General features: G+C 25.3%; 2 protein-coding genes across 2 annotated transcripts; both read right to left on the bottom strand.

Moving 5' to 3' along the window:
• Positions 1–1,650: 1,650 nt before the first annotated feature.
• On the bottom strand, positions 1,651–8,666 carry LOC145828980 (protocadherin Fat 1-like). Its single transcript, XM_082936725.1, has 14 exons — positions 8,658–8,666; positions 8,265–8,499; positions 5,740–5,995; positions 5,438–5,671; positions 5,046–5,334; positions 4,676–4,942; positions 4,251–4,406; positions 3,955–4,113; positions 3,434–3,839; positions 3,066–3,277; positions 2,513–2,764; positions 2,183–2,330; positions 1,808–2,028; positions 1,651–1,711 (listed from the first exon to the last, which is right to left on the bottom strand). The coding sequence occupies exons 2-14, from the start codon at positions 8,362–8,364 to the stop codon at positions 1,709–1,711; spliced, it is 2,703 nt and encodes a 900-aa protein (XP_082792851.1). The 5' UTR covers positions 8,365–8,499; positions 8,658–8,666; the 3' UTR covers positions 1,651–1,708.
• Positions 8,667–9,192: 526 nt separating this feature from the next.
• On the bottom strand, positions 9,193–13,252 carry LOC145828979 (uncharacterized). Its single transcript, XM_082936724.1, has 5 exons — positions 13,189–13,252; positions 11,501–11,664; positions 11,037–11,187; positions 10,616–10,841; positions 9,193–9,350 (listed from the first exon to the last, which is right to left on the bottom strand). Exons 2-5 carry the CDS (start codon positions 11,656–11,658, stop codon positions 9,193–9,195), a joined length of 693 nt encoding a protein of 230 aa, XP_082792850.1. The 5' UTR covers positions 11,659–11,664; positions 13,189–13,252.
• Between the last annotated feature and the right edge of the window lie 9,108 nt (positions 13,253–22,360).

Raw genomic sequence — 22,360 nt, 5'->3', positions numbered from 1 at the left:
CTTGACAAAAAATTATTGCCAAGTTATCATGGTTTATTATGATTGCATTGATATGTATAAAAGTAATTACCTTGATGATTTGCAAATTTGTAGTAAATTTCTCGTTTTTTTGCTAAAGCTTGTGGTTGAGCAATCTATAATGAATTATATATAAATTAAATCTAATCAGTTTTTATTCTCTACTTTTTCAACTAATACTGTATGTTTTTAAATATAAGTTAAATATTTGTATAACACTTGAAATAAATATAATATTTTGTGACTTACTGTTCATTCAATTTCTGAAAGTTTCTTTCGTCACAATGCATACACATAGTTTATTTAACGATTAGTTATACAAAGACAATTTGTAAAAAAATGGTAAACTTACTTTATATCCTATAGCTATATCTTCAAGTACAACAACGTGTATAATGCTTTTTTCAAAAACTGGTAAATGAATTGTTGTTGAAATAACATTAATATTCACTCCAACAAGAGAATATTTTCCACCTCCGTCTATTGCTTGAATAAAAAAACTAAAACTTTCTTCATCTGCAACAAAATAACCAATTGTTTGCAACTATGCTGTTTATAAGTAGTAAGTGTAAAATTGTTTCAGACAATAAATTTATTGTTGCAGGTGTTAAATTTACTTATTTATTAATGTTTGCTTCCATTTAAAACTTCCGTTCGCTTCACGACTGAGACATTCAACAAATATTTGACTTTATATTACGAAAAACATTTAAATAAACTGAAATATGCACATAATGTTTCAATTCCACTATTATAAGCTAAATAACTATTCAATCATATTTATAATAAAAACTTGAATTAAAAAAAAATCAATTTAAAGTTCCTACCTTTTTCCGTAAGTGGCTTTTTTAAATAGATTATTCCACTATCAGTCATAGTATCAAAATATTGAAAAGCATTGTTATTTTTATCGTACCAGTTGTAAGATACTTTTCCATTCACTCCAATGTCATTATCAGATGCTTTTATCTTTTAAATTATTGCATAATTAGTTTTTTTAGTTTTAAATAAGTATAAATCCTTCTTATTATTATAATAAATTGCAAAATTAACAACTAAAGTACAAACTTTCAGTAAATGTTCACCGGCAATCGTTTGATTAATTACGACAATTCCCTGATAATTTTTTCTATCAAATTCAGGTTTATTATTGTTGACGTCTTGAATAACAATAACAGTCTCACACCTTGCTATATCTGTAAACGAATAACTTTTCAATAAGTTGTAACATATAAAATAATTGTTTTGTTATCTTAATTTCTATAACATATGTAAACAAGTTACATAAACTAGGAGAATATATCAAATTAACAATATATCAAAATAGTTCAAAACATTTTTTTTTAAATTAATAGCGTAATTTGTTGTTATCTTTGAATAAGTCTATGTCAATTTAGTATCATATATAAACCAATTAGACATTTAAGTAAGAAATTAACCTAGTATAATCAGGTATGTTGTTTAAAACTATAAGGTAAAACCAAAATTTAGCATAATTTTTTATATACATTTAAATAATTTTAAACAATTATCAAACCTGAGCTCGACTGAGCTGTAACAACAAATCTTATGATGTCATTTGTAGATGTGAGAAACTCTCTTCTGATGGAATCTTGAGTGAACAACTCTCCAGTTGAGGGAATTACCCTAAATCGAGAAGAATCAGAAGTTGTCGTTTCAATGGTGAATATTACTGGATTAATAGAATCAGATGATGAATTTAGCTGAAAAATATTAGTTAAAATATAGGAATACTAAACTAAGTATATTAAAACTAGCGTATACTTACTTTTCCGACAAAAGTGTTTATTGGAACATCTTCTTTTATACGGAAAACTTTAGGCTTGTTTATTGAGCAATCATGAAACTCTAATACTCGTGTAGATTTAGTAACAAATTTAATTTGAAGATTAGTAGATGTGGAATATACTCCATCAGAAACAATTGTTATTGCATAAATATTGTTTCGTTTTTCATATGGTTCAGTTAGATCATTTAAAAATACTTCACCTGTAAGTAGGAACGTTGTAGAAATTAAATTTTATAAGTAAATTTTAAGTTTGAGTATTTTATATAACTTATAAGCTTTGCATACTAATTTTTTTCAACTTTATTGTTTTTTATTGAACACTCATAAAAGTAAAATTTTATAAAATTAGCAAACCTGACTCCTTATCTATATTTATTGGACCATCAGTTTCAATGAAGTATTTCAAACTATTTTGATCAGTAACATCTAAATCGTAAGCTCTTACTTGACCTATTTTTGATCCAGGCTCAATTAGAGTGCTTACAGATAACACTTCATTTTTCTGCATTAATAACATTTTACTAAAGGTTAAGTTCTTCTTAAGACATTACTTTCTAGTATAAATAATAATAATAAAAACTTAAACATAAACCATTGAAAAAAATCGTGAATTTTAGTTACTTTATACGAAAATATAAGCTTTTAAGGTTCCACTGATATGTTTACTTTAACAAAAACACTTACATTAGAGAAAAATGGAGGATTATCATTAACATCATCAACAAAAACAACAACTTCAGCATCTGAAAACATTGACGGGTTTCCACAATCACTTGCTCTTACTGTAAATATAAACTGAGAAACTTCTTCTCTGTCAATATTACCAGATGTTGATATGACTCCGCTATTTTCATCAACTTCAAAACTTTCGTGTCCGGATAGAATTGTATATTTGATCATTGCGTTGCTTTCTATGTCTGCATCAGTAGCTTGTACCTAAATAAATATAAAACTATTATTTTTAAATCGCATATTTCATGCGCACTTTTAAAACTTAAACTTCAAACTTTAGGTAAAACAATTTCATTTGTAAAGCTTAAGGTTGAGTTACAGCAAAATTAAAGGATAAAATAAATTGTAAAAAATTCATGATCACATTCACAATCAATCTTTTAAGAAAAGTTTGTTGAGTATAGCTTAGATTATACTGTAAATAAAAACTATTAAAACATAAATAAATTAAAACTTAAAACAAATTTATTTTTAAAAAAGAAATATCTAGTTAACATCAACTTACTCTGATAACAAACGATTTAGTTGGCAAGTTTTCTTTAATTTTTACTGAATAAAAGCTATTTTGAAAAATAGGTGGATTATCGTTTTCGTCTTGAATATTAACAAAAACAGTTACTGAAGCGATAGAGTTTCTGTTTTGTTCTAATATTCTCACTTGTAACTGGTAAGTATCTTGTTTTTCTCTATCCAAACTTTTTCGAGTATATAAAGTTCCTAACAAGTGTTTTATACTTAAGAAAACTACTATTTTTTTATAATACTTTTATAGTTTACTTTAAATAACAATTAGTTTAATAACAATTGCTTGTTCATTTCATTTTTTTAAAGAAATTTTATTGTATTCAAAATTAATTTTAGATAATAACTTACCAGTTTTAAAATCAATTTGGAATTTACTTTCAGGATCTCCATCAACAATTTCAAAATTTGCTTTCTCAACAGAATCTGTAAACTGCGATCCAATTTCATCAGTCAATAAACTTTCTATGCGTAAATTTTCCCGCGCTTTTACAAAAACAGGGGATTTAACGCCTTTTGAAAGCGGGTTTCCGTTTGTGAAGTGCAAAGTCGCTTTCACTTCTTTTCGCAATTGGGGTTTACCTTGATCTTCCGCGATTATCGTGACGTCATTAGTCGTTCTGACTTCACGTGACTTGTAAGTTCTGGTGGTGACCAATCCGCTTTTAGGATTTATTCTCAGGTATTTAGTACCGGGACCGTTCAAACTGAATTTAATTTGGGAGTTTGGACCAAAATCTCTGTCAATTGCCTTGATCTGGAGATATGTTTGTTAAGTATTCTATAAACAATTGTAGTAAAATAAATATTTAGCCTTTAATCAAATATTAAATTTGATTTGAAATACATTCTATCACCTAAATGAAATTAACCTGTTTGACAGCTGTTCCAATTTTACCATTTCTAGGTATAAATATGTTAATCGGTTGTTGTAAAATTTCAGGTGCATTATCATTCACATCTACGACATTTATCTTTATTTCAGTTCGACTACTTTGACTTGAAGCTGGATAATTTGTTTCAACTAACAGCTGAAAGTTTAGATTTATTTGTTAATAGTTTAAATATACAACAACTTAAATAAAACTTAAGTATAGTGATAAATCTAAATTTATTTGATTTATGTTAATTATGTTGACATTAGTTTTTTAATTCATTTGTAACGTACTTTATGATAAGAATTTGTTTCTCTATCTAGTGTTACATTGGTGGTAAGAATAGCAGATCCAACAACGTTGAAATGTGGATTTGGATTCAATAAAGTGTAAACACAGTCAACATCTACTGTGTTGTGAATACTTGCCAATGTATACAATGCTTTTCCCTGAAAATTTAAAATCCTTATTAAATGTTGAAAAATAGTAAAGTTTTCATAATAAAATAAATAATCAAATAAATCAAAAATAAATGTGTTATGAAACTATATTGACATACTTTTTTTAAATTTTCTTTGACATATATCTCTTTTAATTTTAGATCACCACTATAAGGTTCAAGAAGAACTATTTTGAGAATAGTATAAGAACTAGTTTCTTTGTTTGATACTTTTACATTTAGTGTTGTTTTCTTTTGATGTGGAATTAGATTTGAAACTGTTTTAATTTCGCCATTGTCTCTGTTTATTTCAAAATATTGGTTTTCCGGCTCTATTGAGTATTCTAACTTTGATTTTGAATTGAAGCCGTTTTCAACAACTTCTAAATTTACTGGAATCAAAAATCCAGGTACAAAAGGTGGCTGTACTTCTACCGTATAGCGATTTTTAGCAAACTTTAAAGAATAATGAGAAATTGATTGTACAGTGACGTAAGCTCTTTCAGTTGCTACAAGAGGAGGACTTCCTCTGTCTGTCACTTGAACCTTAATAAAAATGTTTAATTAAAAAAGAAACTATAACTGATCAAAGTAACTCTTTAACTTAACTATTTTTCTTAACGTTTACACTAAAAAAAACTAAATTTACCATAAATTGATAGATGTTATTGTAAGAATGGTCAAAGAGAAGGTTTCCATTAAGTTTCAGAATAGCACCGCTTCTTTCGTCCACTAAAAATCTGTCATCAATGAAATCCTGATCTTCAGATGAGAGAGCAATTATTTGGTACTTAAGCGATCCCCCTAATCCAGTATCTATATCATGCGCTTCCACTTTTAAGACGTTACCTTGTTCGTCAAATAATTGCGACGTTACACTTTGATCAGATGAATTCGCGTAAATTTTTGATGAATATCTTGTCTGATCAAGAACAGGCCTGAAATATGTATTTTTGCTTTTTATACTACTACAAAAAAACTTTTGTTTGTAAAACAATCGCTGTTAAAATTTCAAGTTATTTATATTGTTAGAGTTTTAACCTGTTATCATTAACATCAGTGACATGAATTTTTAATTGCATTGATGATGTCATCATTACGTCACCGCCCCTCGCTTCGACGCACAAGACGTAATCGCGACGAGTTTCGTAGTCGAGCGGCAACAAAAGAGTCACCCTGCCCGTGAACCAGTCCAACCGGAAGTGATCAGAATCACCTGTTGTGACGTCATAAAATATACCGGCTGGACCGGATGCTGTTACCTTGGCAACCAAGCTGAAATTAAAATCGACAGTTATTAATTTGCTTTTGATAACTAAATAGTGTTTATTTTAATATCTTACCTTCCCACAGTTGTGTTTTCAGCGATGCTAACATGAATGACGTCATTATCAAATTGAGGAGAACTGTCTCTAAAGTTTCTTATTTCAATTGAAACGTTCATTCTTGAAGCGCGAGAATTTTGACCGCCATTGCGAGCTTCTACTGTTAAAATTTCTGTCCGCACAATGTCGCTGTTTTCATTTTGAATTGTTGGCCACTTGACAGCGCTCAAACCACCGGTGGTTTCGTCAATTCTCCATACTCCAGCGTTGTTGCCTAAAAAACAAGGTTATGTTTATAATTTTTAGTGTTGTACAATAAACGCATATACGTCCAAACATCTTGAACAAAAAACTAAAAACTAAAATTTTTATTTAATACATCAATGTCGTAAATAAAAAGATTATTAATAGTTTAGGTTAATACAAACCAGTACTAATTTATAAATAACTGATTATTAAGAACTAATTTCTTGTAAAGCTTTGGTTTTCAAAAAACTTCATTAAAAGGTAAATATTAGGTTCTTGAATGTTTTAATGCCCCTAAGTATAGAATATTTGTTTAATAATATAAATTTGAGCATGACATAAAGTTTGTGCTTTTGTTTGTTTTCAGCAAATTTCAACAGTCGTACGTCATAATGGGACTTGAAAGCTCTACAAAACTTTGTGCTAAAGTCTACTAGGAAAATTTGCACAAATCGTTAATAAACTGTTTCATTAAATTGCTAAAACCTAACATACTGTTATTTTAATAGTGTTTTTGATAGTAACATAAACTAATTTCTGTAAATTTGCTTTAAATTGTTGAATCGTTTTAAAGCTACCTAAATCTGCTATACAATAAACATATTAACTTAAAAATCTCAAACTGTTTAGTTAGCAACAATTTTCAATAGCATGTGTCTGTCTAAAATATACATTAATAATGAACTCAATAAACTAAATTTAATAAGTAATTCAATTTTCTAAATGACACTCACAAAATTTTATTTTTGTTCTTTGATCATTAACAAACCAGAGGAAACGAATTGGTGATTAATCTGACAGGTAATTAAATATTAAAAACAATTAGCATTACTAGATTATTTTGAAACCGGTATAAGTTACTTGATGCAGACTGGTATCAATTGGATTATTGAATTATGTATCAGAACTTTCAATGTTTTAAAAGATCAGTGTCACACAGATTTTAAAAGTTTTATAAATATCTGTTATTGTTTTGATGCAAATCATAAATGATTCTAGTAAGAAAATTATTTTATTGCAGATGTTTTAGGACTAAAAACCACTATTTTATAGTAAGTACGGATATCTTGTACTTTATCTAGGTTAAACTTTTGCAAAAATTTAAAAATTCAACAAACTATTTGATAAAATGTATAACTTTACTAAGGTCAACCTAATTTTAAAACTAATTTCATAAAGTTTAATAATTTTGCCTTAAACTAAAGCTAATAAACAAACTGAAACTAAAAATGATTTTGCATTGCTAAAATGTTCAATTTTAATATAACTTTTGAAAATTTTTGATAGTATAAAGTAATTACAAAGTGGCAAAGTAATATGTCACATATAATTGTCAGTTATACTAAAACCTGACGCGTTTCCAACTCATTGTCTGTTTTTAAATTAGTAGTTTTATTTCAAAGATCTTAGAACCCAAAAATTGTCACTTATTCTTTTTTTACGTAATTCTACTATGGAAACCAATTTGTTCAGTTTTGAACTTTTTTGTCAAGATTTTTAGTATCAAATACTTTTTAAACTTGAAAAAAATTACTTCACTAATTGTTTACATTTATACATTTTATAAATTATTTACTACATTAGAAAAAAAAAGATTTTTCAAAAAATTTTAGAACACTTAAAGTACAAAAAAAAATATTTTATTAAAATATATACGGTCTAGGATAGATTGAAAGTGTTTTGGAAGTGAGCAAAAAAATTTATTTAAAATCGAAAATATAATAAAATATACTTTATAGCGCAAGTTCGTAAAGAAAAGATTGATTTTCTCATTGTATACAACAGAGCGACCTAAGATTTCATTTACTAAAAAGACCAACTTTACTTTTTGAAAATTAAAATATTATAGAGGTGAGGTCTTTAAAAAAAGGGTATTAAAGTCAAAATAATGTTATTACTTCTGTTTGGTTTGGCTTTTTATAAAATTATATTTCTCGAATTATTCGAAATATTTGCTATGAAAACAAAATTATAAAAGTGTTAAAGCCTTTTGTTATTCAAAACCAAAAACTTTGAAAAAACGCTCATAATAATGTTTATTAGTAAAACTTTAAGAGTATTCTTTAAACAAAATTATACAATTAAGTTTAAATAGTATTTTTTTTATTATGAAACATTAATATACTGTTCTACCTAAACTATTTTTAGTTAACGTCTAGTAAGTATGATATTTTAAAATTTGATTTTACTATAAGAGATTTTATTTTGTTAGCAAACTATTCATGTAAAATTGTCTTTATAATTTAAAAAAATGTTCTAAAAAAATATTATCTACAACTACTGTAATAAGTATTTACCTTTAACAATAGAGTAAGTGATTTTACCATTTCGACCGATATCGTCATCTACTGCGTCTACAAGTAAAATAATTTCGCCTAACTTGCTACCTTCAATCATGCGATACACCTGTTGGGTTTCAGGCAAACTAGGGTTTTCACCATCGATTAAAAACTGGGCTCGGTAATTTTGACTGATAAAAGCAGGGGTATGTTCGTTCACGTCATTCAAAGTAATTATGACGTAACAGTTGTTCTGTAACAAATTTGTTTTAACTTTTTCTTAAAAAACCTTGGTTTTATACTATATAAATTTACAAAAGTATAAAGTCTACAGACTAAAACTTCTAATAAATTTTTATTTAATATTAGAAATAATTAAAGATAACGGAATACTAGTAAAAGATATTTAACCTTAAATGGATCAGGTGATCCTTGATCAGAGACTTGAACAATTAAATGGTGTTTAGTTTGACGTTCCCGATTCAATTTACTTAATGTTCTTACTTGACCTGTTTAAGATATTCAAATAAAACTATTACTGAGTAGAAATATATGAGCAATAGAATAAAACAAACCGTTTGATGTGACAGTAAATTTATCCAAACTATTTTTGTCTGCAGCACCAACTAATTTGTAAACGAAATTTCTGTTCGAAGCTTGATTATCTGCATCATTTGCTGATAATTTTGTCACTAAACTATTTATTGGGACGTTTTCCATTAAGTTCACACGAATTATCGGAAAATCAAAGCGTGGTTGATTATCATTTTTATCTTCAATTTCTATTGTTACCTAAGAGTTAGAATTTCTCTTTCTTCACATACTTTGTTTTGTAAACATATAGTTTAATTAGAAAGTAATTAAATACTACACCTTTTATAGAAAAAATTATTTAATTCTATTTATATTAAACACTAAAAAATATGCATTTAGTATTTGAGTAAATCTAAACTGAGTATATTACTTGTGTTGATTTAGTAGCTTGTCCATTTGAGATTTGCACGGTTAATTGATACTTATTTATTTTCTCAGCATCAGGTTCACCAAATACATACAGGTTTCCACTATTTGGATGCAAAAAGAACATTAAGTCTTCATTTCCATCTGAGTAAATGGATAATTTGAATTAAATTCATATTGGTTTAAGTTTTTTTTTTTTTTTGTGGTTTAAGCTCACCAAATACATTAGTTACTCTCAGCTTAAAAAGTTTAGGTTTCAAAAATTTTACCTGTAATTTTTTCAAAATAATTCGTTATAAACCACAACGGTAATTTTTACTATTCTTAAATTGTAAATCCTTTTCTGCCTGAAATTAGAAAAATACTTTTCAAACTTGTTTTTATAAAAGCTGAACTATTAACTGTGTATGATAATCAATAAAACAGCAATGCGTTGCCTATACTGATACAATTAAGAGATAAACTAAAATAAAAAAGCAATTAATCAAAATCTTTTATATAAAGTAAATATTTTACATTTGAGGCGGATATAAGCTGCAGTAAATTGATATTCTCTGGTGACAAAAATTCGATTGAGTTGATCAATTGCTTTCTCAAAAATAAATGTGTTTTTTAAGGGTTGTGTCAATTATACTTTACAACATTTATTGTTGTTTTACTTATGTGTAAGATTTTAACGAGTGAGAGTCAAAAATAATTATTCAATTTGAAAACATAAAATAAAAAGTTAATTAATTTGTTTAGCTGCGCTCAGTTTTAAAAGGTATAAAATTAATTTTTATTTAAATAAAAAATAAATACTTAAAAGATTTAAGCAACAATTATCAGACTATGTTTGACTTAGTAAATATAACTTTTTTTGATAAACAACTTTAAGAACTATCAAAATATTTTAGTTAACAGTGTTAAACCGCATTAGACGGATTATCGGTTTATTTTGTCTGATTATCGGGTCAATGTGTTGTCGGATTAGAAGTTTCTGTTACACATTAACTTTTATTATGATACAGAATAACATGTTTTTGTTAGTTTTCGTCTGGTGTTAGTAGTTTATATAATGTTAAAATTTCTTTCAATGTTATCAAAAAAGCTAGTAAAGTTTTTCTAAACAAAGTAAGTATCTTTTTCCGAGTTAGAACCTTAAGCATTTTTTTTATTATGTGACTTAACTACAACATTTTTGTCTCTTATAATGTGTCGAAGTTTAATTAGAGTGCATTTTTATGCATAAATAATAAACATAATATCTTAGATTTGAGCTAACTCAACTGTAATTATTCATGTAGTTGTGTTATGCAAAAAAAAAAGATGTTTTATTGAAACATTTATCAAAAAAAACATATTTTTTTTATCGTGAAGTTTTTTTTTGATGTTATACTTGCAAAGAAAAGTTTTTTTTTTTTACTAACCAATTAACATATACTGCAAGTTTTTGTTGTATATTGATTTTACAGGTTTGATGTTTGCAATAAATCTGTCTCTGTAAGGTTTGAAATTTGTATGTTCCTGATGTTTGTACTTGTGAATTCTCTCTTCAAATGCAAGTTTAGACTTTCTTGGCAAGCTTGGTCGTTGAACCCAGGTTATGGCTAATTGTACAAAAGCTTCATTAGAATACTTGTCCGTTGCTTTTACCTGTAGATAATTATTCTAACGATTAAATTTAGTTTAGACTTAGAAAGAAATTAAAAAGCAGAAAATCTTCTTTTCTAACACTATAGTAATAATTAAGGACTTAGAGTAAGTATAAAACTTTTTTTAAATTTAAAGTACTCTGCTAAATTTTTTTTTTAACACTTACAGTAGAAAATCTTTTAACTAAAAATTTACCCTAATTGTTTTCACTGTGTTTAGTTGGTAGTTGCTTCTACTTGTGTGTATAACTCCAGTGTTTTCATCTATTATGTAATCATCCGTTTCAATCAATGAGTATTTAATATTTACTGCTTCTTGGTGAGTACCATATGCTTTTATTCTAATTCTGTAGTTTAAATACAACATAATGGTATTAAATGTTTCATTAGACCTATTTATCATAATTAATATTTTAAAATCGAAGGGTTTTTAACTTCTAATAAAACAGATCAATAAAAACTCTAGAAATTATTTCGTAAAGTTTCAAAAAATAAGATAAAAAACTAATACTTTAGTTGGTTAAAATAATTGTTTGTAATTATACACTATTTTATTGTAATTCATCTTATTTAAATTAAACAAAAACGTAAAAGGAAACTTTTTTTTGGCTTAATAATTAAATAAACGTGTAAAAAATCAAAATTAAATTAACAACTGACATTTCTTGTGAATCTTGTTCGTTTCTCCATAACCGAATATCAGACAATAAATTATTATCTGACCAAATAAAAAGTCCACCTTCATTAAAGTTTTTCTGGTTAAAGTTTATAGTCACTGGAACTTGAGATGATAAACTTGGTACTCCTTTATCTTCCATATTTACCTTACAAATTAAAAAAAAAAAATAAATGTTAGTAAACAGTAGATGTTCTTTACTAAAGCTAACTTCATGTGAAAATAAAACGACTTGATTTATGATCAGTTAATTATGATAACTTACCTAGCTTGAAAACGCATTATAGATAAAAATACAAAACAGTTTCCTAAATAAACCAAAAATAAAATAGCATTAAACTTCATGATATTTATTATAAAGTTGTTTGCTTATAACTTTTTGGTTAATTAAAAACACAAGTGTTTGTTCTTGGGAAAGTAAAAACTTTCTTATTTAAACTATTAAACCTTTTCTCTAAACAATCGTAAGTCAAGGTCAATTTGAAATATTTATTGTTGTCATAATTAATTACGCGAAGAAAATAAATCGACTGCTTTCTTTTAGTGGTTTTTGATTTATTTAATCAGTAAGGTCATAGAAAAAGAATACATAAGTGCAGAGCTTAAGAATCTAGTAATAAAAAACTTATGAATTTAAAGTGTAAAATCTGGAAACTGTCATCAGAAAGAATTTTTTTTAAGGATTTGTCGAAAATTTTATGAGTAACTCGAATTTAAATTTACTGCTAATATTGTGTAGATTGTTTGCTAAAATACTTTTTAATCAGGTCAAATTAGAATTCGTTTGATAATATTATGTATTGTTAAGTAGAAGTTTTTCTGATAGCAACATAAACCTTTGAGATAAAGTTGTTAATATTATAACAAAACATGAAAAAGTAGAGCTAGCTTTATACTTTTTGTCAATTTCTGTATTCTAGTTTTGAAATGTAATTAAAATATAAAAGTTATTTTATATTTTTATTTAAGTACAGTTTAAAATCATTATTATTTAAGATTAATTATACTTAAAAATGTATACAACAAGTAAACCAAAAATAAAACATTTTTTTAGTAGTTTAGTACAAATATTTAGGTATTATATAACAAACATTATTAAAAGAAGAAAGGTGCTTCAATTAAACTTAAAGTAAATAAAGTAAGTTTAATAAGTTTTCATTATTATTCAGTATGAAGTTACCAATTGTACAAGAGTTCAATAATATAGATTTATGCAAAAATACAAAAAAATAAATTGTGTCAAAAATTTACAGTTCATTTCACGACGGGGTTTTTTTTTACGTCATAAAATCGTAACTTTGAACAAAATTTTGATAAGTTTTAAGTATTCTCTATTTTTTAAGTAATTTTTGAAATTACGTTAGTTAATCTTTACAATTTTAAATACAATCAAGACTTTGAATAAAGTTTTAAACAAAACAGCTACTTTAAGATATAAAAGATACTCCACTCATTTACCTTTTAAAGATAGATAAATATATCTATCAACACAGCTATAAAAAATTTACGTTCAGTTTTTTATAAAGTGAAAACCTCAGAAATCATTATAAGACTAAATAAAGATTAAAATTTAAAACTTTTGCTTTTAAGTTGAGTCATATTACATTATAAAATCTTGAGTTTAAAACTAAACTTTATAAATAGTTTCATGAATATTTGAATTAAAACTTACAACGAACGAAATTTGTTTTAACCCATCGAGTACATTTGGTACCAGCTCTTTTGCAGTGTATATTTGACCTACAAGTAAATTTAAAACGGTTAAAAAAATAATAAAACATAACTAATTTTTAGTTTACTTTTCATATAAAACTTAAGAATTACTTCTTATTTAGTTATACACTACATCATTAAAAATTAATCATTTAAAAAATAAACTAATTCTTAATTAACATTCTTATTTCTTCTATTAGTTATTTAACGTTGTCTACTTTTAACTGATAGAGAAACTACGTATAAATGTTAATAAGATTAAACTTTGTTATTTATAAATAAGTTAATAAATAAAAAGTACAAGTATTATTTACCTAACGTATACTCTAGTCTTAAAACATTTTGTTCATTTTTATTAGTTTTAGTTTATTAAATAATGAAGTAAAAGTAAATTATAAATTATCCTAATACACAAATACATAATTACATTTAGTTTTGTCTAGTTGTACAGAAGCTTGGTATTAAACAAGCTCAATTTATATATTCTTAACTACGTCATAATTGCGGTAAAAACACACAGAACTACAAAGCGTGGGAATGTTGTGAAAATTAAAATACATTTTTTGATGCTTTTTATTTACATAACTTTAAATACTTTAAGCTGTTTTAAAAGCACAAAAAGAATTCCATTTAAAAATGTTTAATATTTAATTATTTAATATAAGCTAATATAAAGGAAAAAACGTAATAAAAATTAACTAATACTTTATATGTTTATTTAAATCTTAATATAAGATAGGGTAGCGTTTTTGTTAATAAACAGAACCACTTGGTTAATGTTTATAAGACAACAAATTATGATAAATTACTTTATTACGATTACGTAATTTATTTATCTTTGTGGTAATAAACAATAAACATTTCTATAAAGTTTATAGGTAAAATAATATTTTAAGACTTTTGGTTTCCTTTGAAGTAACCACCCAAGTTGTCTAAATTTTATTATATTTTGTAAACTAGTCTCCTGCTGAGAAGTAACAGTTTTGCATGAACGTTTATATTTGTTCTTTATTTTTACTATCCTATGTACCTTACTGTAGTTTTATTTTAAACACAAGAAGTTTTTGTCAAAAATTTAACTGACTTGTTTTTGTTGTCGTACAACTTTTTATAACTGTGTTATAACATCAAGTGTATTACTCTTTAGATTGTTTTTAGTTTTTTAATATTTTTTGTTTTTGATTCCATTTAGAAAAATAAAGTAATTAAAGCTTTTAAAAGATTTCCTTTCAACAGTCGTTTATTTTACTGTATATACGAGTGTAAAGAATAACATATATATTATGAACTTTACAGTTATAGTAAGTATTTTAACTGTTTAATATAAACGATTTTTTAACGACGTTTCTGTTCAGTTTTATAAATTATACACCACAGAAAACAAAATTAATCAAAATAATTAATTTTTTTAGGTTTACATTTTAAACAAGTTATACATACTAAATTAAATTTATTTTGATTTTAAACACATACACTTTGCTTTGTTAAGTAAGCTTTATATTTCAAATAATTAAGACAAATAAGTAGGTGTTGAAGTATGAATTTTATAATATCTTTACAAATAAAAAATAAAACACCTGGCTGCTAACATCAAATTTGTATATTTTTGCAGTCAAATGCATATTGTTGTAAGGAAACGAAAATCAAAGTCTGACCACATCAAACAACTCGTAAAATAGTTTTAAAGACCTTGTTCATAAGAGTTTTCAAATAAACTTTAGTATTATTGATTACTAAAAACATAAAAATACAGGATACAATCAATTGCAAAAGTTTGTATAAAACTTTTGACAACGTATTTAATAAAAGTTCATTTCAAAATGTAGGTTTTATGACAGGACATTTTTTTTAAAAATGTTTTAATCGTTACCTTTAGAATTACAACAAGTTTATTCTTGTATTTAATAAAGTGTTAGAAAATATTTTTGACAAAAATAATGATAATAAGATCTACTTTGTAAAATTAGAACTAAACGCAAGTATTAGACTTGAGAGTGATCAATATATGTTTGCTGCATTTAGTTTGAGGTTAATTCAGTGCATATGCCATGTTTTGTTAATTAGGAATTATGTACACTTGTTTATCTACATAACTGACATTTCAATAACATTAGTTGATAAATTACCAATTTTATGTTTTCAATTCAACCAACAAAATGTAAAAAATTCTAATTTTATTATTTATTAGATGAATTTCAGATTTTTAAAGTAATTGTGGTTTACACAAATATTTTGACGTGTTTCATTGAATAGACAATCCTTATTCGTATGTAATAAAAACATTTCATTTTATTAAATTGCAGAAGAATAATGATTTCTTGAACAAATAAGATTTGTAAAATGAAAGTTTTGTGTTTATTTATAAGCTTCATTCAATATTTCGTAACAAGAGTTGAGACAATACACAAAGCAAGATAAAACAAATATTGTTTTGTAACATCATCTAAAGAATAAATAAAACTTAAGTAACACAAGCAATTGCTATCTTACTTAAAAAGTAAAAATTTTCATCAATTTTTAGCCTTGTAATAAAAAAAAAAATACTGCAAGTGTTTGAAGCAGATATTTTTATAAATTATAAAAAAATTTCAATGTGCTAAATAAAATCTCTGTAAGAAAAAAAAAGAGTATATCTATTTTTTGATAAATTCTATCTTGGATAAAATTAATGTAAATTTTTCATTCGATATTTTTTTAATTTGAGTTGCTGAACTATAAATGCTTTCCAAACATCTTTTCTTAAGTTATAAATCATTATGAAGACTTGCTCATAAAATTAACCCCTTCTATGCATAATTGGTAGGGATCAAATGAACAGGAAATAATTACTACTTTATTATGTTATCTTTTTTAATTAGATTGATGCTTTCAAATCAAAACAAGTTCACTTACAAAGCATTGTTGCTTTAAAACAAATAATTGCTAAATGAGCAGTTTAACTGCGTTTGATCTTCCTAGTGAAGTGTAAACAAACTCTTGGCTATTATGACCAGTTTTACAATCTATTTCGGTTCTTTAGTTTCTATGGCAATTTAATGTTTTAAAGGTAATTTTTATAAGTGTTGAGCTCTACCTATGCGCATTTATTAAAACAGGTATGTGTATTATTTTTACTTTATATATATAAGTAGTTTTTTTAAACTATTAGGAAAACATTTTAGGTATATATTTCTATAAACAAAATTATATCAATGTTGTTTTTGCTTTAAACTTTTTACCTGTGTAATTGATAATTTTTAGATTTATTTTATCAAAAACGATATTAAAAGTTACAGAAGAATTTATTAAACTTTAAATGTGTTTTAAAGTATTAATTGATAGGTTTTGAAATAAAATAAACCAGCCAGATATCAGTTTATCAAACAAACCCTTTATTTTAAATAAATATTTTTATCAAACCGTAGACTTGGTTAAGGAAAAGTAAAACTATAAAAGCTTTTATCTTTTACTTATCGTTTTTTTAATATCATTTAAAATTATATTCGAAAACTTATTTTAAAAACTTTATTAATATCCAGTTGGAATTAGCTTTTGTAGAGACTGCGACTTTTAATATGTCTAATCGCACGTAAATTTAAATATTATCCTTTTACTTCTACGCGCTACTGATTTACAAAAGACATTCAAAATAGCTTTTGACTGGCTAAGTTAAACGGTAAAAGTAAATAGGGATTAGCTCATTTTCTGTGAGAGCGGTTTCAATTGTTTAATTTAGCTTTCTTTTTGTAAACTCACAGGGTATTGTAAGTGAAATTAGTTTTTATTGTGACTTACAGGTCATATAAGTTTTTTTTGTCAACTTTGAAACTTTATTAAAATTTAGTAAACATTCTACAGCTTAATTATTGTAACTTGTTATAGAATCAATTTACATATTTATTTTTTATTAGTAATTATAACTTTTCATAACAACAAAGGAAACGATGTTTAATTAATATTAAATTTAAAAAAGATTAAATTGAGTAATTCTCAGTACATTTTTAGCCAAACTTTATTTTTGATGTTACCGAATTCGTTCTAGTTGTAGCCAAACGTGTTATTTGAGAGCGTACTTAACAAGTGCATTATATGTCTTAAGTTTAAATACTAATTACTATCGTTAGCATACCTACTATATTGACAAGCGTTTTGACCTTTACGTGACTACATTTTTCAGCTAAGTACATCAAAAGTAGACAAAACTAATTAAAATGACAAGAAACCACGTATAAATTTTTGACGTCATTTTTAACTTTATGATGTGTATATATGTTTTACTGCGTAATTTTCTAGTCTCATTATATCAGCTGTATTTGTAAGAACTTTATTGAGCTTTTTTGGTCCGCCCTTTTTTAACTATTTTTAGTTATGTCAAAAAGCATGCTTTTACTTATATATATTTACAACAATGAGTTGAAGTTAAACTACATTAAAAAGTTATTTAATATCAGCTGTTTTTTAAACTTAACAATGTTTTACGATTTTTGATACTACTATATATTATAATAAACTTGTTTCGCTAGGATCTTTTATAGCATACGCTTAAATTTTATCTTAAACGCTTAAATAATATTTTAGATTTTAACGGTAACTATAAAAAAGTCATACCTATAAACAAAAATTAAGTAGTACAAAAATAACATAGATTAAAAAAGTAAATATAAGCTAAGGGGTGATATAAATTTAAGCAAAACGACTTCTATAATAAAAATAATTGTGTTAAAATTTTCATTTGTTAAGAACAATATTTTTAAAGCTATTATTTTAAAATGTTTTAAAAGATCTACAGCAACTTATAATTGAAACTTGATTATTATATTCTTTAATGTTGCTGAACACTAGCTCAATAAATTTGTTTGTTTTTTACAAATTTTCAGTACTTCAAAAATAGCAAACAAACACGTAAATACTTTTGAAATTAACCTGTTTCAGAGTTTATTTTGAATATTTCTGTTTTCAAGATAGTGTATGTAAACTTTCCATTTAAACCTTCGTCTTTGTCAGAAGCTTGTATATTTAATATAGGAGTGTTAACGGGTGTTCCCAAATCCACACTGTAATAAGTAACATTTAATTTAATTTTAGGAACTATTTGCTTTAAAGTTTAAATATATATAGTATAACAATTTTAACAAATTTACAAATCAAAATTTTTTAGTTTTTAAGATACTTTAAGGTTTTGTAATAAACGTAAAGTTTAAGACAGCTTTATTTACAAACAAGTTTCACTAAAATTTTTTTTCACTGTTACTTATATTAATTTTTTAAACAATTTTCTTTTTATGGTATTTTAGTTTATTTATAACATAACATGTTCTATATAACTAACGAGATATTGTAGCTTGGCTGGTCAGAAACTGGATAGTTGTCATTAACATCCATAACTGTCACTGCTACATTTATATAGTCTTCAGATAGATATGAACCCTGCTTATCACGTGATGCTATTGTCAGCCAATAATATTTCTCCGTTTCTCTGTCAAGTGATCGAGCAAGAACTACTTGTCCTGAAAAATATTAAAAGTTTTTTTTTATATGTTATTAAATTAGTTTGTTTCTTTTTCTCTAAGTAAAAAAAAATAGTTTAGAAAAATACGATTTGATAAAAACAATTTCAAACTTTTTTTTTGTAAAGAAAAATAACAGGTATTTAATAGATATTTTTGTCACATTTTAATTTTAATTGTTTACAACTTTTATCATTAGTTTTAGATAATGTTTTTTTTTTTTTCTATACTATTAAAATTTTCTAAAATGTAGTAAAAAAGACATTAAGAAAAAGTATATAAATTAAATTTTTTTAAACTGAAAAAACTTTTCGTTTATAAAATTCAGTACAAAAAATAAGTTTTCGATAACAATTAATGTTTAAAAAAAGACAGAATAGTCATAGCACTATATTAGCTAAATATATTAAAAGAACTACATTAAAACATATATAAACTGAAATGCTTCTAAGCAGAAATAAAAACTTAGCTTGAGAAAATAAGTTTTTATACTTAAACAAACAGTTAGACAAATTAAGCTACAAAATAATGTTTATTGACTAAAACTTAATTTCAATATGATTTAGCAGAAGGTAAATCTTAAAATAGACAACAAAAAAAAATAACAAAAAAAAAAACAACATGTCTAAACACATTTCCAGTTTGCTTCTGTTTATAATCAAGTGTCACAGATGTAATAATTAATTACTTAAATGTCAGTAAAACTAAAAAAAGAACTGGATCATTTAAAACATATGCTGTATCAAATTAAATATGGCATGCATATGTTGCTGATAAAATATTTTCACACATTTTTTACAGTCAGTATAATTTTAGTAGGTTTTTTAGTTTTGGAAGCTACTTTTTAAACATAATATATTGAATAAAACTAAAACCATAAAGCTATTGTGTTCGTAACTTTTATGTTTTTACAACTATTTGTTTTATACTGAAACTGTGAAGTAAATCTCACAGAAGAAACACTAGAATTTTTTAAGCTAACTGGATGGATTAGATAGAAAAATATAAAATTACATCAAACTGATACTTTGCAAAAACGAATATCTGACATAAGTTATGCATTAATACAGAAAAGAACCCAATGGAAGAAAAACTTAAAATATTGACTGAAATTGTATTTTAGACAAGCACTCGAAACTTAAGTTCTAGTTTTTGCCTGTCATCTTAAATTAAAAACAAGTGCACCATGAAAGAAAACAGCTGACAAATAAGACTTTTGTATACAAACCCGCTGTCATTTTGAGGAAATTTTCTCTGCTGTAATTCAACATGATAGTTTTTGTGTCAAGCTAGAGTTTGATGTGTATTTTTATGCTTTATATTGTACGTAATTGACCGACTTCTAATACCATGAGACTTAAGGTTTTGCTGTCATTTAAAATTAAAATAATATAGCGTATTTTCGCTAGTTGGTTATTCCAAAAATTTTAAAAAAGTATTGTTGTTTTCCAAAAATTAAATATGTTAGACTGAAAATAGTTGTGTAAATGTGCTTTAGACTTTATTTTTTTTTAACTATACCAATACAAAAACAACAAAAGCGAGCTAAAACCCAACTAAGCATGACTACAAAAAGGGGGAGAAAAATAAGGTGTTAATTTATTCTTTCCTTTCAAAAAGAATCTGCGTTGTACAAACTCAACTTCTTAAACAAAAGATATGACTCATGCCCCACCCTATCATTATTTTCTTGCTCTTTTTGAAATGGAAAGTAGTTTTTTGTTGGCACAAAGACTTATAAACTGTCGAGAACCTTTTGTGTAACTTAAACAAGCTTCAAGTATTCACCATTCTACTCATTTGTGTATACAGCGAGTAAAGTTTATTTCTTTTGTTGTTATTATTCCTGTTTACTTCTTCTATGTAAATTTTCAAACTGAAACTTATTTTTTAACGAAAAAATTAGCTTTTATTTTGCTTTTGTTGGTATGTTACTTTTAAAGTAATAAATAGAAAGTAAAACATTAAAGTTATACAAACAACTTATGGGAAGGTACACTTTTTATTATTTTGCTTAAAATGATGGTTTATTATACAAGCTGCTACATATTAGGCAGTATATTTTGAATAAAGTACTAAAAAGGTAAATAAAGCTTTTATAATTTATTAACTCAAAGAATACAAGAGTGGTTTTGTAAACACTTTGTTTTTACAACGAATACAATATGTTTAAAACCCTTTCGTAAAAAATATATAATAATATTATGTCAAATATTTTAGTTAGCCATGATTAAAATACATGATATCCAAAAACATAGATAGAAACGTTTGTTTATGTATCTTATCTCTATTTAATAAGTAAAACATTCTACCTAAATTAACCACATTAGAAAAACGAGTAAAAAGATTTCTATTATTGTGCAACTGTTTTGTTTATATTTAACTTTTTTTTTTGTTTTGTTTTTATTTGTGCATAAACAAATTTAAGCTTTTAGACAAAAAACTCATGTCTGTAAATAAGTTTGCTGACATTCACTAAAACTTTTTTTTCTGCTAAATGATTTCTTATACATACCTGTACAACGACTTAATGTTATGTGATTTTTACTAAAACATGAACAAGAGACGATTTTAATCTACAACGGATATCATCTAAAATGGTTATAAAAGTATATGGAAATTTGAAACAATTAACTGAATGAAGTCTTGTTTAAAAAAAAATCAAACTAACAGTTTGATTGCAATTCGGCGTTTATACTTATAAATTTAAAACTGACTGGTGCAAATAGCGACCTTTAATTAGTTTTTTTTATTGGTCACTGTTTTATTTAAGCAAAAAAATTTACGTGGCGAAATCGAAGGTGAGTTTAATTTATGTTATGAATCGTTTTTTATTACAATTTTTTTTTGATTAAGTTTTGTTTAGTCCAAAAATTCTAAATGATTGTTTTGTAAGCAGTGTTATTACATTTTATAGCTCATTTAAAGTATTTATTATTGTCTATTGCTGGAAAGATTTCATCATAAGTCTTGGAAATTTTAGTCTCAATTATAGAATTGGTTGTAAAAACAAAAGTTGTATAAAAGAATTAAAACTAAAAAAAAGAACTTAAACTTTAAAGGGAAACAAGTCCATATCATATAGCTTAGAGTTTTATTGAATAAAACTTTATTTAATAAATTAACTATAGTATTTGAATTTGGTATTTCGAGCTTCTACTGTTAAAATTTCTGTTCGCATAGTGTCGCTGTTTTCATGTTGTAATTAGATTTTAGTTCAATTGAAGTAGTTTTAAATTATGAGGTACATTTTTAATGTAATACCTAAAGTAGGTTTAAAATATTTAATAAACTAACTTATAATGTAATATGCGTTTGTCAATAGATTCTATTAATTAAATTTACTTCAAAAACACTTTCCATTTAAAAATGTCATTAAAAATAAATACTTTTTCACAAACGTTTGTTCTTTAAGATTAACATTTAAGGTGAATATTAGTTTCTTAAACGTAAAAAAGCGCTAAAGTTTGTTAAATACTACTAACAAAACTAAGCCAGACATAAAGTTTGTGCTTTTGTTTGTTTTCAGCAAATGTCAACAGTCATACGTCATAATCGGACTTAAAATGTCTATAAAACTTAGTGCTAAAGTTTACAATGAAAAGGTGCAAAAACCGCTAACAACTGCTCCATTAAATTATTAAA

The sequence above is a fragment of the Thalia democratica genome, chromosome 2, assembly GCF_965202585.1.
Source record: "Thalia democratica chromosome 2, ktThaDemo2.hap1.1, whole genome shotgun sequence".
Classification (NCBI taxonomy): Eukaryota; Metazoa; Chordata; class Thaliacea; order Salpida; family Salpidae; genus Thalia; species Thalia democratica.
This window is presented reverse-complemented; position numbering and strand designations above follow the sequence as displayed.

Bases quoted from the DNA above. Each gene is read 5' to 3' on its own strand.
- LOC145828980 (XM_082936725.1), bottom strand. From the start codon at position 8,364: ATGATTGAAGGTAGCAAGTTAGGCGAAATTATTTTACTTGTAGACGCA. The intron at 5,672-5,739 runs GTAAGATATTAA...TTTTAATTTCAG, and splicing joins GAAAACACAACTGTGGGAAG to CTTGGTTGCCAAGGTAACAG. The intron at 2,029-2,182 runs GTTTGCTAATTT...TCCTACTTACAG, and splicing joins AAATATAGATAAGGAGTCAG to GTGAAGTATTTTTAAATGAT.
- LOC145828979 (XM_082936724.1), bottom strand. From the start codon at position 11,658: ATGGAAGATAAAGGAGTACCAAGTTTATCATCTCAAGTTCCAGTGACT. The intron at 11,188-11,500 runs GTCAGTTGTTAA...TTTAAACTACAG, and splicing joins GAACAAGATTCACAAGAAAT to AATTAGAATAAAAGCATATG. The intron at 10,842-11,036 runs GTAAATTTTTAG...AATTATCTACAG, and splicing joins ACACAGTGAAAACAATTAGG to GTAAAAGCAACGGACAAGTA.